This window comes from Episyrphus balteatus, chromosome 3 (genome assembly GCF_945859705.1).
Source record: "Episyrphus balteatus chromosome 3, idEpiBalt1.1, whole genome shotgun sequence".
Taxonomy (NCBI): domain Eukaryota; kingdom Metazoa; phylum Arthropoda; class Insecta; order Diptera; family Syrphidae; genus Episyrphus; species Episyrphus balteatus.
Window position 1 is genome coordinate 82,369,414 of NC_079136.1, and position 15,624 is coordinate 82,385,037.

A 15,624-nucleotide genomic window follows, 5' to 3' on the forward strand; every position below is an offset into this window, starting at 1 on the left:
AGGACAAATCTTTGGCGCCTGGTACAAAGGTGTTAAGTCAGAAAATGTAGTTTTGAGGAAAATGAAATTAAAGTTTCAATTTTTTGTTTGTAAATCTGAATATTATTATTTTTAAAAAGTAATGATGCAGAAACATCATTTATAAGATCTATTTTAATATCCATATGCTGTTGATCAGAAAATGACCGTTTTTTTTTTTTAAATTGTGTTGACTTAACACTTTAGATCTTCAAAAATAAACTTGGTCCAAAAGTGTTAAGTCAAGAAAAATCTTTGTTTACATTGATAACACGGTTTAATTTATAAAAGAAAGTTGGAAATATTAATGTGATTAATTACCAAATGTGGAAATTCTTTTTGAAATAATATAATACATACTGTAGAAAAATCGCTTTTGGTTTTTTTTCTTCCTCTTGACTTAAAAATTAAAAATGAATGCAAAAACAAAGGAGTTAAGTCAACTTACGCCCCACTGTTGTCCAAAATGACTTATCTCGTTGCAAAAATCATAACTTTTGAACGGATTGAGGTAGCGGTACAGTTTTTTTTTTAATTTGAAGGAAATTTCCAGGGCTGTTACACCAATGAATTTCAAGAAAATTGTTTTACAGGGTGTTTAGGAATCATCGGCCGAAAACCGATTTTCTTAAAAAAAAAATATTTAAATTAAAATTGGTATGCCATTTTGTAGAAATCACTAATTCACATCTAAAAAAAGTTCAGATTACACTTTTCCATGATATTACGATTATAGAGAATGCCAAAAAAGTTGGTCCCGGAAGTCCGTCTGTCTTTCTGTCTGTATAAGGATCTACATCCTAAACGGATGGACCGATTGACTTCAAATTTGGTATGTAGCATTTTTTGGAGACCCTCCAGAGGTGTTTTTGGAATTAATTTTTTTGGGCCAAAAATAACGGTACTTGTCATACACCAATTTCAGTAAAGCTGTAATTGCTCAAAAACGGCTCCAACGATTTTGTTTAAAAAATTCAAATGTAAGTTTGAAAACAAGGTCTATCTTCTAATGAAAAAAATTTTTTTGGAAAATCATTATTAACGGTACCTGCCATAGAACGGTTTTTTTTAAATCCGATATTCTCCGAAACGGCTTATTCGATTTCAACGAAACTTTTTTTGAAGAAGCACTTATATAACTCAAATATAAGCCAAAAATAAAATTTCAAAAAAAATAATTTTTGGATTTTTAAAAAAATTTTGAAATTTTTTTTTGAAAAATAAAATTTTCGAAAACGGGACATTGTATTTTTTTGAAATTTTGTTTTTAGATGTGGATTAGTGATTTCTACAAAATGGCATACCAATTTTAATTTAAACATTTTTTTTAAAGAAAATCTGTTCCTTCTGCCTTCATTTTTTTTCAAAGTACAAAATCTCGGCAGTGCGCAAGCATGCGCAGCTAAATATTTTTATTTTGAATCAACAATTGATTGGTACACATACCCTATTCGGCTTAATGAATGGAACCGAATGGATTTTTTACGGTACCTGCCATAAAACCGTTTTTTTTCAAATCCGATATTCTCCAAAACGGCTTATTCGATTTCAACGAAACTTTTTGTGAAGAAGCACTTATATAACTCAAATATAAGCCAAAAATAAAATTTCAAAAAAAATAATTTTTGGATTTTTAAAAAAATTTTGAAATTTTTTTTTGAAAAATAAAATTTTCGAAAACGTGACATTGTATTTTTTTGAAATTTTGTTTTTAAATGTGGATTAGTGATTTCTACAAAATGGCATACCAATTTTAATTTAAACTTTTTTTTTAAAGAAAATCTGTTTTTGGCCGATGATTCCGAAACACCCTGTGAAATAATTTTATTGAAATTCATTGGTATAACAGCCCTAGAAATGTCCTTCAAATAAAAAAAAAAATTGTACCGCTAACTCAATCCGTTCAAAAGTTATGATTTTTGCAACGAGATAAGTCATTTTGGACAACCGTGCGCCCTTAGTACCATACAATTTAAACAAATTTTGACTTAAACCCTTTGTACCGAATCATTTCTAAAGGAAGGAGATACGCTAGAGCTATGGCGATACGATAGGACCAAACGAAAGAGAAAAAAAAACTGACTGAAGTCCAATAAAAATCCGAAAATCGATTTTTTGACTTAACCCCTTTGTACCCGGCATCAAAGAAATAACAATCGAAAGAATCAGGTTCTCTTTGCACACCGTAATAGACCATATAAATACACTTTTTTTTTTAGATTAATAATCGCTAACTTTAGGTAAATTTGAAAAAGTTTCATTTAATAAAGTTATACACCATAAATAAAACATGATTTTAGCATCAAATGTCTGAGATTCTTTTCTCCAAAAATTTTATTATGCAAATTACAACGATACAAATTAATTCCATATTTTTATGTTTGGTAAAAACAAGCAAAGAAAACAGAAACTTTTGTTAGTAAACAATACAGATTCGATTCTGGAATGTTGGGCTATTATTATAAAAATTAATGTATTTTCAATGCAAACATATTTGCAATTCAATTTCATTTGTAACCATTTTCAAAGTTTCAAAAAGTTTAATTTGTATGAGCCTTAGTAAATTGTTAGTCTACTTAATTTAAAAAAAAATGGGTATTTCAAAGGATCGGTTAATTGAAATTAATGATATGCCAATAAATGTAAATCTAGTGAGCTAAGCAAGAAGAAAGTTAATATACATTTCAAAGAGTATTACATCTCCTTTGGTCCAGTAAACGCAGAAAAATTTTTCTTAGCTCGGTTTCTGTTTCGAATCTTTGGATAAAAAACTGGACATTGAATTGCTATGGCGTATAAGAGTGCGTTCACATTTTTGTATAAATCCCATTATATTAAATCTTTGATTTTTTTTTTTACAAATTTTTTGTATGAAAATACAGTTAAATTAAATTTTTAAAAATTATATCACTTCAAAAAAAAAAAAACTTACCCGTCTTTATCGAATGCCGTAAAACAGGCATCCATTGCTGAACCGTTACGATCTTCAACTTCAATTGGCGGGGTTGGTGATTCCATATTCAACTAGAACCGATGATGACTTTTCAACACGAAAAATTCTTTACTGCGGCAATTTAGGTCACACAAAACGAAATAACCAAGAACCATAAGTGAACTTTCCTCAGTACTTGTACAATTTAAATAAAATACAACAAAAATCCAGTTAAAAAGCAAAATAACAATTCATAAACTATTCTATATGATAAATTGAAGGTAACTCGTAAGTTTCATATAAAAAAAAAAAAACTATAATATAAAATAAGTTCCACTTTTTGTATAAATGAGTTAAGGTACACCGATAATACGAACGAATTCTCGGGCCCGAACCGAAGCAACAAAACACATGCAATGATACACAGATTTGGATAAAAAATAAACTCAAGTCTAAATTTATTTTTTCTGGTTCAATAAGTTATCGAAATAACATTTTCTGACTTGCGGATGGTCGCTAAGCGAATCGTGTTTATGTAGAAGGCTATGCTTTATGTTAGTATTATATTGCGGAGTCTTATAATAGGCTGAAGTCTTTTTTGATTGTTGATAGAACAGGAAATACTGGGTAATTAAATATGCCAGCGCTTAGAGCGAAAATTTCATTAAAATGTCAAACAAAACAAAAGTTTTTAAGAGTTAACACTCTACCACTTTAGCAGTCAGAGTTCACAGGTCGGATATAGGAAGGGTACTAATATTAGAATTATAAGCTTAGGTCTTCTAATAAATCGCAATGCAGTAATTTAATTCATGTTCCGGAGTTGTTACGAAGCACGGGGGATTTTCACAATATCATGTCATATAGTGAGTGAGATGACGGAACGAAAAGTTAGACTATATTGATTTTTCGCATCAATGATTAGCTAATTGAGTTGGAAGATTATTCATTGAATTTTCAAAGGTATTTCAATGCATATTGACAAAAGGCTGCGTATTTGTGTATACATTATATTGATTTTAGAGAAAACGATTTTACATTTAGATAGATAACGATGTACTTTATAATTAAATTTTGTGTATAATAGGTTGGGGTTAATTGGTTTAATTTTTTCTTTTTTGGAAAACCATTTAGTTTGCAATTAGTTTACAGGGAAATTAAGTTTTGACAACACACATTCTTTGCAATTTTTTCTCTTTGTGGCCTTAGACACCACTGAAAAAATCTGACTTATTCCCCCCTTCCCGCACTTCTACCAACCAATTGTTCGGAGTTAGACCAAAGATATGAAATGTTCAAAACTTTGAACTTAGTATTTGTTTTGTACACACAAGTTGAGTTACGACAGAGTATTAAATCTACTGGAAATAGATCAAAATCGCATGTTTAAAAGGATTTAATTATTATTATTCAATGACTCAATTATTGAAACTTTACCAAACAAGTAAAAAAATTAAAGTTTACTTAAAAGTTAATCCATTCCAAAAGTAGGTACAGTAAATTTACTTTTCGTCAGTAAATTAAATTCAAAGTACTTTTACAAGTTAAATGAGTTTGACACGAGTACACTTCTGAAATATGAAGTCCATTTTATAACTAACTATAATTTATTTTTAGAGTTTTAAATTTTGTTTTATTTTTGATTGTTGTCAATATTTTTACTTGCGATATATGTACATAGGTACTGTTTGGGTTCTTTTTGGACAAAAATATGAAACCTGTCAAATTTTAAGGAGTGGGGATGAAATCCTCTCAGAGAAAAAAAAATGTGTAAAAGTACCCAAACGCTTTTAGCACAAAATTTTCTGCTACTTTTTCAACAACAACAAAAATGTAAACAACAGCACCAATTGAAAAAAAAAGACACGAAAAATATCAAAACATTTTTTATTTTTTTTTTTTTTAATATTATTTATAAAATAATTAACCACTAAAACGCAATAAATCATCATATAATTAAACGGCGAGCATAGTTTTTGTGGTACAAATTACCGGGCCCCCAAAAACCGAAGGGGCATTAATTATACACGGAACGAAAGAGAATGACGCGTAGATGTGCAGAATCACATTTTTTTTTACTTTTTATTAACCGAAATAACGAAATTAAACAAATTAAAATTCGATAAAAAATATAAAAAAACAAAAACAAAACAAAAACAACTGGAATTCTATTGGAAAATTTCCAATCGACTGGAATGAAATGTCATTCATGACTGAATGAATGAATGAAAGCATTCAGCGAAAATCAAAAAACATTAAGGTGGGTTCACATTGGTGCGTTGTTTTAAGATCGCACGTAAACTATGGTTAACTTTCATTGTTTTAGTTATCTAAGTTTAGAAAATAAGATGTTTGTTTTATTACCATGAATTTTTTTGTTAAAATCGAATTCTATTAAAATCAAGTCTATTACTTTTGTAAACACTTTTGATACCAATGAAATCTATTTTCTTCCTTTTCTCTCTTGAAAGAACATAAGAATTTGTCAGCAATTACATGAAGCCTCAAGAGGCGCGACTCTTTTTAAACATAATGAGTGCAAAAGAGAAAAAAGATGAAAGAAAAAATTATCCGACCGGAGAGTCGTGGGTCGTGAATCCGAGACTCTTTTTTGACGTTTCTTTTTCCACTTTTTCTTTTTTCAACATTCCCTCACATTTCTTTTTGCTTCTTGGTGCAATACAACAACAACAAATTTTAATTCAAAAGATAAATGTCAAATTTGAGTCCTTGACTCAAGAGGCATCGTGTAATAGTACGCGCCTCACAGAATGATTACACACCCGACAAACAATTTTGGTTCTATAAAGCTTTACAGATGCAATTGTTGCTTCTTTAAAGCATTATAGAAGCAAAATTGTTAGTAGGGCAGCTACACAAAAAAAATATAAAAGTTCTGACCTGGGATTGCGACTAAATTTTTCATATAGTTTTTGGGTCGCTGAAACCGAATCCGAATTCCGTTTTGCTCCATCACGTCAGGCTTTCGAGATAACCTCATAAAATGTCACGAAAACAAAAAATTTGTTTCTCTGATCTGGAAGTGCGAATATGTTAATCATATAGTTTTTGGATCACTGAATCCAGATTCGAAGTCAATTTCGCCCTATCACGTCAGGTTTCTGGGATATCCTCAAAAAAATGTCAAAACCAAAAAAACAAAAGTTTTTACCTGGGGTTGCGACTAAATTTTTCATATAGTTTTTGGGTCGCTGAAACCGAATCCGAAGTCTATTTTGGCGTATCACGTCAGGTTTTTGAAATATCCTCAAAAAATGTCTAAACTCAAAAAAAAAGTTCTTATCTGACATTTTTTGAGGATATCTCAAAAACCTGACATGATACGGAAAAATAGAATTCGAATTCGGTTTAAGCAACCCAAAAACTATATGAAAAACTTAGACGCACCCCAAATAAGAAATTTAGTTTTTTTGGTTTTGACATTTTTTGAGGATATCTCAGAAACCTGACGTGATAGGGCAAAATTGACTTCAAATCTGGATTCAGTGATCCAAAAACTATATGATTTACATATTCGCATATCCAGATCAGAGAAAAAAATTTTTTGTTTTCGTGACATTTTTTTAGGTTATCTCGAAAACCTGACGTGATGGGGCAAAACGGACTCCAGATTCGGTTTCAGCGACCCAAAAACTATATGAAAAACTTAGTCGCAACCCCAGGTCAGAACTTTTTTTTTTTTTGCGGGTGTGTTATCAAAAAAAATTTCGAAAAAAGAGTCAAGCCTCTTGAGGCTTCATGTAATAGCTGACTTTGACAGTTCCTTTACCATTTTACCAAGTTTTCACTTTTAGACGTTTACAGTTTTGCATAAAAGGCAATAATATTTTATCGCCGCATGGCAAAGCGTTTTTCTTATGAGGTTCAGGGAAAACTAACAAAAACGTCTTTTTTATTCCTTATCTACAATAACCTAAAAAGTGAAAAAAAGGGAAATTTACAAAATTAAATTTTTTTTATTTCTTTCTAGCGCTATTTGTTTTTGTTTATTAAAGCAAAAAATAAGCTTTTTGCATCATTATTTTTGATTTTAAGGTAAGAAAAACTGTCAAAAAATGAATTTGAAAATTTTGTAAAAAAGAGTTAAGGTATACCTACAACGGCCACTTTTTGCAAAAAGTCAAAAAGTGAACATTTTCAAACTCATTTTGTGACAGTTTTTCCCATCACAAAATTAAAAATATTGATGCAGAAAGCTTATTTTTTGGTTTAAAAAAACAATTTTTGTAGTTTTTTTCTAAAAAAAAATAGCGCTAGAAAGAAATAAAATTTTTTTAATTTTTTAAATTTCCCACTTTTTCACTTTTTAGGCCATTGTTGTTATACCTTTAACAAATTCTTTTTATACAAAAAAAATATGGTTTTCGCATTTTTTGTTTTAATTTTCTAGCCCGAAGAACCATACAAAAATGCGTTTGAAAATTGTCACTTTTGTACTTTTTCACTTTTTGAGCCAATGTAGTTAAAAGCCACTTAATGCAAAAAGTCAATAAGTCAACATTTTCAAACTCATTTTGTGATAGTTTTTTCGACCAAAAAATTAAAAATAATGATGCAGAAAGCTTATTTTTTGGTTTGAAAAACAATTTTTGTAGTTTTTTCCAAAAACAAATGGAGCTTGAAAAGAAATAAATTTTTTTTAACATTGTAAATTTCCCACTTTTTCACTTTTTAGGTCATTGTAGTTAAGCCTCAAGGCTTTAAAAGTATAACTACAACGGCAACTTTTTGCAAAAAGTGATAGATTCAAACTCATTTTATGACAGTTTTTACGACGACAAAATAAAAAATAATGATGCAAAAAGCTTATTTTTTGGTTTCAAAAAAAAACGTTTGGTAGTTTTTTTAAAAAATTAAAAAAAAAAAACAAATATTGCTGGAAAGAAATAAAAAAAATTTAATTTTGTAAATTTCCCACTTTTTCACTTTTTAGGTCATTGTAGTTATGGTTTTAACATAAAAAAAAACGTTGTTGTGCGACGCAGTTGTCGTGGTAATGCCTTAAGAATTGATTTGTTTGATTAAAAAATGTCGCTTATCACCACATAGTACCACGGATTACCTTTTTACTACTGTATATTATGAAGATCTACACCTGAACGCACCTTTAATAAATGTGAACATATCTTTAAACATTATTAAGTGTCTGAACGCATTCATTAAAATTTTCCTGGAAGATTTGACATTTCTCAAACGTCAAGCTGAAAGTTTTCTTCGTATTGTTAATTTGAGAACACCAACTTTAAATAAAGAGTAAATTCTAATTGAATATCGTTTTTTTATTGCGGAAAAATATAAAATAAATAAAAAAAAAACCATTTGCGATCAAAATATATTTTTTCCTGGCATAGTTATTGTGAAAAAGTCAAATTACTGTGACTTTTCTTTCCGTGATTGTCTTCAGGATATTTTGTCTCTGTAAAACGACAGCATACGGCCAAAATAATTAACTTTCTACTTCATCTTCACTCAGATCTTAATAATATCTGCAATTTCCTATTGATTTTGATTTAATTGAATTTATATTACCGAAGAAAATAAACAAAATTATTGATCAAAGGAATCTCTGGTTTTATTTTGCAGAAGTTGTTTTGATTTCAGATTGACGTACGTGTTAAAATTGTTGTCAAAGGACACATACACAATCGCAAAAAGAACTCGGACTGTTTTCATGTTCCTACAAGCTAAATGAAAAAAAAAAATGGTGTGAATGACAAATTTGAGTGAAGTTGGTGGAGGTGAATGATTGACGGATGGAATTTGAACGAATGGAACATGAAACAGGTTGAATTGAATTGAAATGCAAGGTGCAAACACAATGCCCTTAAGGAGATTACACTTTGCATTTTCTTTTTCAATACTTTTTTTACGTAGTTGAGCGTAGTTAAAACGTAGTTCAACAATATCTAAATCAGGCTTAAAATATATCAAAAAGTAGGTATATTAGGTGTGTTTTTTTGTTTATCTATATAGATTTTGTGCAAAAAAACGACGTCGAGATTTTTGAAATCAAAACAATTTACGTGTTAAAAACAACAAAAACTTTATCTGTATAGATTTTTGAAAAATCCAGATAATTATCCAGATTTTACTTTCTCTCGATAAAAACAGTAGTGCCAAGGTAGTTTAATTGTTGTGTTCATACAGAAATATCTGAAAATATTAACAAAAAAAAAAAAGCGGAGAAAACGAGGTTTGAAAAAAACTCTCATAGAAAAAAATAATCAAAAATTTGTTTGACATGGTTGCATTGAAATGTTAATATCTCGAGATATACGCAATGCACTTTTCGGATAAAAGTCTTAAATGGATCCTGATAAGATTGTTGAACAGATATGTATATAAAATTACCAAAGTTTTTTCGAAAAATTAGAAATAAAAATAAAAAAGTTTTCACATTTGATTTTTAAAAAATCGAAAAAAAAATTCAATATGGCTACCTTCAAACGCTTATAACACAAGAACGACGCAACTAATGTTAATGGTCATGGTCTTAAAATGTAGCTAAGAATATACAGATAATTTTTGTGAAAAAAATTTTTTTTGAATCCAACATGGATGCCATGGCCATATGAAAATTTTTGTTTGCATCCAACATGGATGTAATGGCCTTCCCACTTCGGAGTTAAAATAAAAAAAAAAAAACAAAAGCAACATTTTTGACAGACAGCTGCCAAAGTATATGTACAGTGGTGCCAAATGTTTGCATGGATTTCAAAAATCTCGATGTGGTTTTTTTGCACAAAATCTGTATAGATAAACAAAAAAAAACACAGCTATTATATATTCCTGTGTAAAAAGTGTAGTTAATCGTAAGAAAACAATAACAAATACTATAAAAAATAAAGAAACTATTTTGGTATTATTGTGTTCAAAATTGTTGCAAATAAAAAAAAAAATAAAGAAATTGGCACTCGAATTTCGAGGGCTGGGTCGGCTAGTAAAAATAAAAACACGAAACATAGCCACATCGCCATGTCTTTTTGTTCATCAAAAAATGTAAACACAAATAAAAAAAAAAAAATAAAGAACTGACAAATATTAAAACTGTATTGTTTTTGAAAGACTTTAATTTTTTTTTTTTGTTCGTAAAATATTAAGTTATTTTGAGTATCACACCACTAAAATGAAATTAATAAATAAAAAAAACAAGAAAAAAAGCCACACCGTCATGTTTTTATTTTGTTTTGTTTATGTTGTACAAGAAAAACAGAGAGAGCACTACCTTTGACCGATTTGTCCGAAGAAATTTTTTGGGCATTAATTAATTCGCAAGAAGGGGACATTTTTTTCTCTCTCGCGGCCATCTTTTTTGTGCACAATTTCAGAGTACCCAAACAGGAATTGGGTTAAAAATGTTGAAAAAAGTAGAAATATTTCTGTTTTAGGCAGTACCCAAACAGACCTATAGTAAATCAAGTTATGCATTAGTACAAAAAAAAAAATTTGAGATAACATTTTTCCAAAAAAAAATTCAAATTTAAGTTTTAAGACAATGTCTATCTATAAATGAAAAATTTTTTTTTGAAAATTATTATTATTGGTGCCATAGAACGGTTTTTTTTTTAATCCAATTTTCTATGAAACTACTTATTCGATTTCAACGAATTTTTGGCAAAAAAGCATTAACGTAATTTTAATATAAACCAAAAAATAAAATTTTGAAAAAAGTTAATTTTTGAATTTTTTGAAAAATCAAATTTTCGAAAACTGGACATTTATTTTTTTTAAATTTTGGTTTTGATAGTGATTTCTACAAAATTGCATACCTATTTCATTTTAAAACCTTTTTTCAAAAAATCATTTATAAAAAAATAGTTTTTTAAAAAACGACTCTAACGGTTTTCAATTTATTTTTTTTTTTAAATAATAAAACAAATGAAATTGTAATTACATTTACTAAATTTCTGTATAAAAAGTCCTACAAATTGTAGCACCTTGAACCCTAAGAACAAGCTCGTGCGACCCAGTCATGCATTTTATTTATTATTAAAAAACCTTTCATAGAGAGCAAATATCTCTAGCAATTAATTTCTAACTGAATCGGAACCAAATTGCATTGAAATATCAATAGAGATGTATTATTAACATTATTACGATTTTATTTTACATATTTATGCAACCCTATATATTTTCAAAACATTATGGTATAAACGATCCTCTTATTTTTTGCAGTTTCTAACGAAACTTTCATCCGACGCTTCAGTCAATTATAGTTCTGGCTTAAATCGCACGTGCTCTTGTTCATATTGTGTGTATATAACCATTCAAAATGTATGCTGTATAGTGAAAAAAAAAAAATATGTACCTACATGTACGGTTTTTTAGATCTTCAGACACAAGGGCGGATCCAGGATTTTTTTCTGGGGGGGGCACGAGGGACGGATTGGCAAAAAAATCAGCAATAACAGTTAAGTCTTAATTACATTGGCTCGAACAGTGAAAAAGTACAAAAGTGAACACTTTCAAACCCATTTTTGTAGTTTTTCGGGCTGGAAAATTGAAACAAATGATTCAGAACGCTAAGTTTTTGGTTTAAAAAACAATATGTATTAGGGTGGGTCAAAAAAATCGAAATTCTTTTTTTTGAATTTGTACTCCGAAAAATCGATTGCTAGACCCCTCTAGAATATACACACCAAATATGAGCTCTTTATATTAATGGAAAGGTCCTCCGCTTTGCAATTTTCCATTTTTACATCAAGCTTCTACTAAAAAAAAATAATTTTTTTATTAATTGACTTTTTACCAAATTTCTTTTCATATTCTTGTAGGAAATTGAACGCTCTACAAAAAAGGCCTCATACACTTTTTCGTTTATCTAACCGTTGAATAGATATTTGAGGTCCAAAAATCGAGAAAATCTTTAAAAATTCGTTTTTTGTTCTTAATTTTGTAACAAATTGAAAAATTATAATGATCAAACGCGCAAGACATATTCTTGTTGGAAATTGATTGCTCCACAAAAAAGGTCTTGTTAACTTTTTTCATTAATCTAACCATTCTAAAGATATTCGAGGTCAAAGTTAAAAAAAAAATATAAAAACATTTTATATTTTTAAAAAATTTCTAATTTACTGAAACTTTATTATTTTCAAATTAGCAAGATATATTCTTGTAGGGGCTTAAACGTTCTACAAAAAACTTCTCAGAATCAAATTGATTGCTTTAACGGTTTAGAAGATATTCGTATTCAAACCAATGCTCACAGATTTCAATAGTTTTCTTATGACCCGTATGCATTGCGATTTGGATACGAATATCTTCTAAACAGTTAAAGCAATCAATTTCATTCCAAAGAATTTTTTGTAGAACGTTTAAGCCTCTACAAGAATATATCTTGCTAATTTGAAAATAATAAAGTTTCAGTAAATTAGAAATTTTTTAAAAATATAAAATGTTTTTATATTTTTTTTTAACTTTGACCTCGAATATCTTTAGAATGGTTAGATTAATGAAAAAAGTTAATAAGACCTTTTTTGTGGAGCAATCAATTTCCATTGCGCGTTTGATCATTATAATTTTTCAATTTGTTACAAAATTAAGAACAAAAAACGAATTTTTAAAGATTTTCTCGATTTTTGGACCTCAAATATCTATTCAACGGTTAGATAAACGAAAAAAGTGTATAAGACCTTTTTTGTAGAGCGTTCAATTTCCTACAAGAATATGAAAAGAAATTTGCTAAAAAGTCAATTAATAAAAAAATTATTTTTTTTTAGTAGAAGCTTGATGTAAAAATGGAAAATTGCAAAGCGGAGGACCTTTCCATTAATATAAAGAGCTCATATTTGGTGTGTATATTCTAAAGGGGTCTAGCAATCGATTTTTCGGAGTACCAAATCAAAAAAAAAATTTCGATTTTTTTGACCCACCCTAATATGTATACTCTTTTTCACAAAAAAATTGCGCTAGCCAGAAAAAAAATATTTTCACTTTTGTACTTTTTCCAAAATGTGGTGGTGTATGTAGTTAAGCCTTTAGAAATAAAGTGAAATATCATACGACTGACTGACAAGCAGCGAATTTTAACGACGCACAGTGCGGTTTTTTGGTCTAAAACCTGGCCAAAAATATTTGGGCACCTTTTCCACATCAAAAAGGTACCAAATGACAAAAAAGTTATTCGAAATTAAAAATTTTCATTTTCTTGGTACAGTAAAAGATACTTAAGTGCTTACCCACTTACCTCACGATTAGCCGGGAGAGAAAAAAAAATATTAAAAATCATAAAGTTATTAATTTATTCTTATTTTATTTTTTCACTCAAGTTGTTTCATTAAATAGTTTTTGAGAAATTAAGTTTTAAAGATGAAATTAAGAAAAAAAATGTTTTCGTTATTTAATTGATTTTTTATTAAATTTTATACCATTTAATGACCTGGTAGTTTTTAGTCAAATACTAAAGACTTCATTCTAATAAATTATAAAGTTCCTAAGGATAAAAAAAACATACTTTTTTCCCGGGAAAGCCAGTTTGGTTTTTTTTTATTTGCATTCAAATTTTTTTATATCTCAAGAATATTGTGTTCAAATTGTAGGTCTATTGGAGCCAAATTGACCAAGTTATGAGTATTTTAATACTTCGCTTACGAACGTTTTAGTCCAGAGTTCAAAACTTTAAATCATTCTCCCCACAACTAATGTTTTCAAAGCCGCAGCCCCTCATAACTTAAAAACTACTGCACCGATTCTTTTGAAATTTGGAACATCTTATATATAAAAATGAGTTCATTTAGTGTGTGTGGCCGATAAACTCGCGTTTGGCTGGTCCGATTTTGGTAATTTTTTTTTTGTTTGAAAGGTATTAATGTGTAGATGGTTTGTATACAAAAAAAATAATACCTTTTCTCGCATCTTTACATAGCTGTCAATTTGTACGAGTAAAAAAACACTCTCACTTAAAAAAAAAAAAAAAATAAGCTTAATTTGTAAACAAATTTATTAGACAGGCTTTCAAAATAATTATTATCGTTTAAGGCCAGATTTTGACAACATTTGCGTACATGTTAATAGTTCGCAAACATGAATTTAATCAGATTTTGTTGTGTCATGCTGTGGATATGTATTTAGGTATGTATGCAAAAAAAGAACGATTAAATTCTATTTTTTTTTATCAAAAGAAGTTCAATTCTGAGGAGTACCTACTTTCAACTTCGTGATGCCATTAATGATGGTAATGTTAATGATATTGGTCAGTTCACTATTTTGCTAATTTCATACACTGGTGCACACTGGGGCCTACTGTATGGGTGGCTGATGTGATATTCTTATATATAGTAAATTAAAGTTTGGTTTTGTGTACGTTCGCTAACCGGCCAAAACGGTTGTCTGATTTTCTTAAAAGAGTAGAAAGTTTATTACAAAAAAATTGATGATTTTATAGGGTAAATAGGGGTAACAGTACATTGAAAAAAGAGGCTATTTTCTAAACGGTAAGTTTTAGAGATCTGATTTTTTTAAATTGATAGATACATTTATTGTTAGTTTGGAAAAGGTAATGAAAAAATTCTAAAAAATTTCAAAATTAAGTTGTTAAGGGTTTTTTGCAGTCAAAACATGTGATATACCTTCGACAAAAGATTAATTACAGATAGGCAAAATTTTGTACAGAAATTTGAATTACACCATTAGAAAGATACTAAAAAAAAATAGGCGTCTTATACGGATTTTTTTCATAGACCCTGTACTTTTAAATATGAATTTTTGAAAAAAACAAGGAATTTTTAAAAAACTGCGAAAAATTTTAAATTAATAGGACATATGGGTTTTAATTATGCGCATGCATGTGCAAATAATTGAATTTTTAAAATTATTTTTGACCGAATAACGGGAAAAACAAGTTTTTTTGTTCCAATTTTTTTGGCCGTTTTTAACTGTTTTTTATTTTTATCTTTTTTTCTTCAACATATAAATGAATGAAATTTACTGTGTAGATAGATAATAAGCAAGACTATAATTGTATATTTGTATCAAAATGTAAACACAATCTTGAATAACGGTAAAATAAAGTTCTATTTTTCAACACGTGACATCTTTTGATTGAGAGCACATAATAATTGTATTTAACTTTATTGAGCATCTTGATGATATTACCTTTCATTTGATCGCACATATCGCACATAGCCGTACATCAACTACAAGCTACATAATGTTAAATTAAAAACTTGAGAAATACCTAAAAACACCTGTGGAGATCGGTTGATCATGACCAGCCGCCAGTGGTGGTGACCAGTGTGGGAAGTACCGTAATCTCAGTTTGAACTTTTGATATGGTTGCCCGAGTCGAACATTTGGCACTATTTAAAACCTAAATATTACCTAAGCATTCTTTGTTTAGATTCAATAGGTCATAAATATCACTAGATTTCTAAAGGAAATAACCTCTACTTAAGACCGCAAATAGTCGGTTATCGGAAAAAATCCCATTTTGGGTAGTTATTTAGGACCAAAAAAAATATGATTAAATCCTTTTTAAAACCTAATTATTCTACAAAAACTCATTGAGTCCTATTTGTTCTACTTATTTCTAAGAATTCTCTAGCCCCTTTTTATTCTCATTAGGGTCTAGATATCCTTACTGGGTCCTTCAAATTCTAATTGAACTATAAATTAATAGCCCTGTTCCATTGGAGGTGGTAATTTACTCTTCA

At 28.9% G+C, this 15,624-nt stretch overlaps 1 protein-coding gene and 1 long non-coding RNA gene across 3 annotated transcripts in view; one reads left to right on the forward strand and one right to left on the reverse strand.

Annotated features, from left to right (window-relative positions):
- The window catches only part of LOC129915422 (nicotinamidase), a 40,198-nt gene extending 36,532 nt beyond the window's left edge, over window positions 1–3,666 (reverse strand). The window contains exon 1 of the mRNA XM_055994950.1: window positions 2,951–3,666. Within this exon, the coding sequence (XP_055850925.1) occupies window positions 2,951–3,036 (86 nt within the window). The 5' untranslated portion in view covers window positions 3,037–3,666. The remainder of the gene's footprint in view (window positions 1–2,950) is intronic.
- The window catches only part of LOC129915423 (uncharacterized), a 158,944-nt gene that overhangs the window by 13,222 nt on the left and 130,098 nt on the right, over window positions 1–15,624 (forward strand). The window lies entirely within an intron of this gene.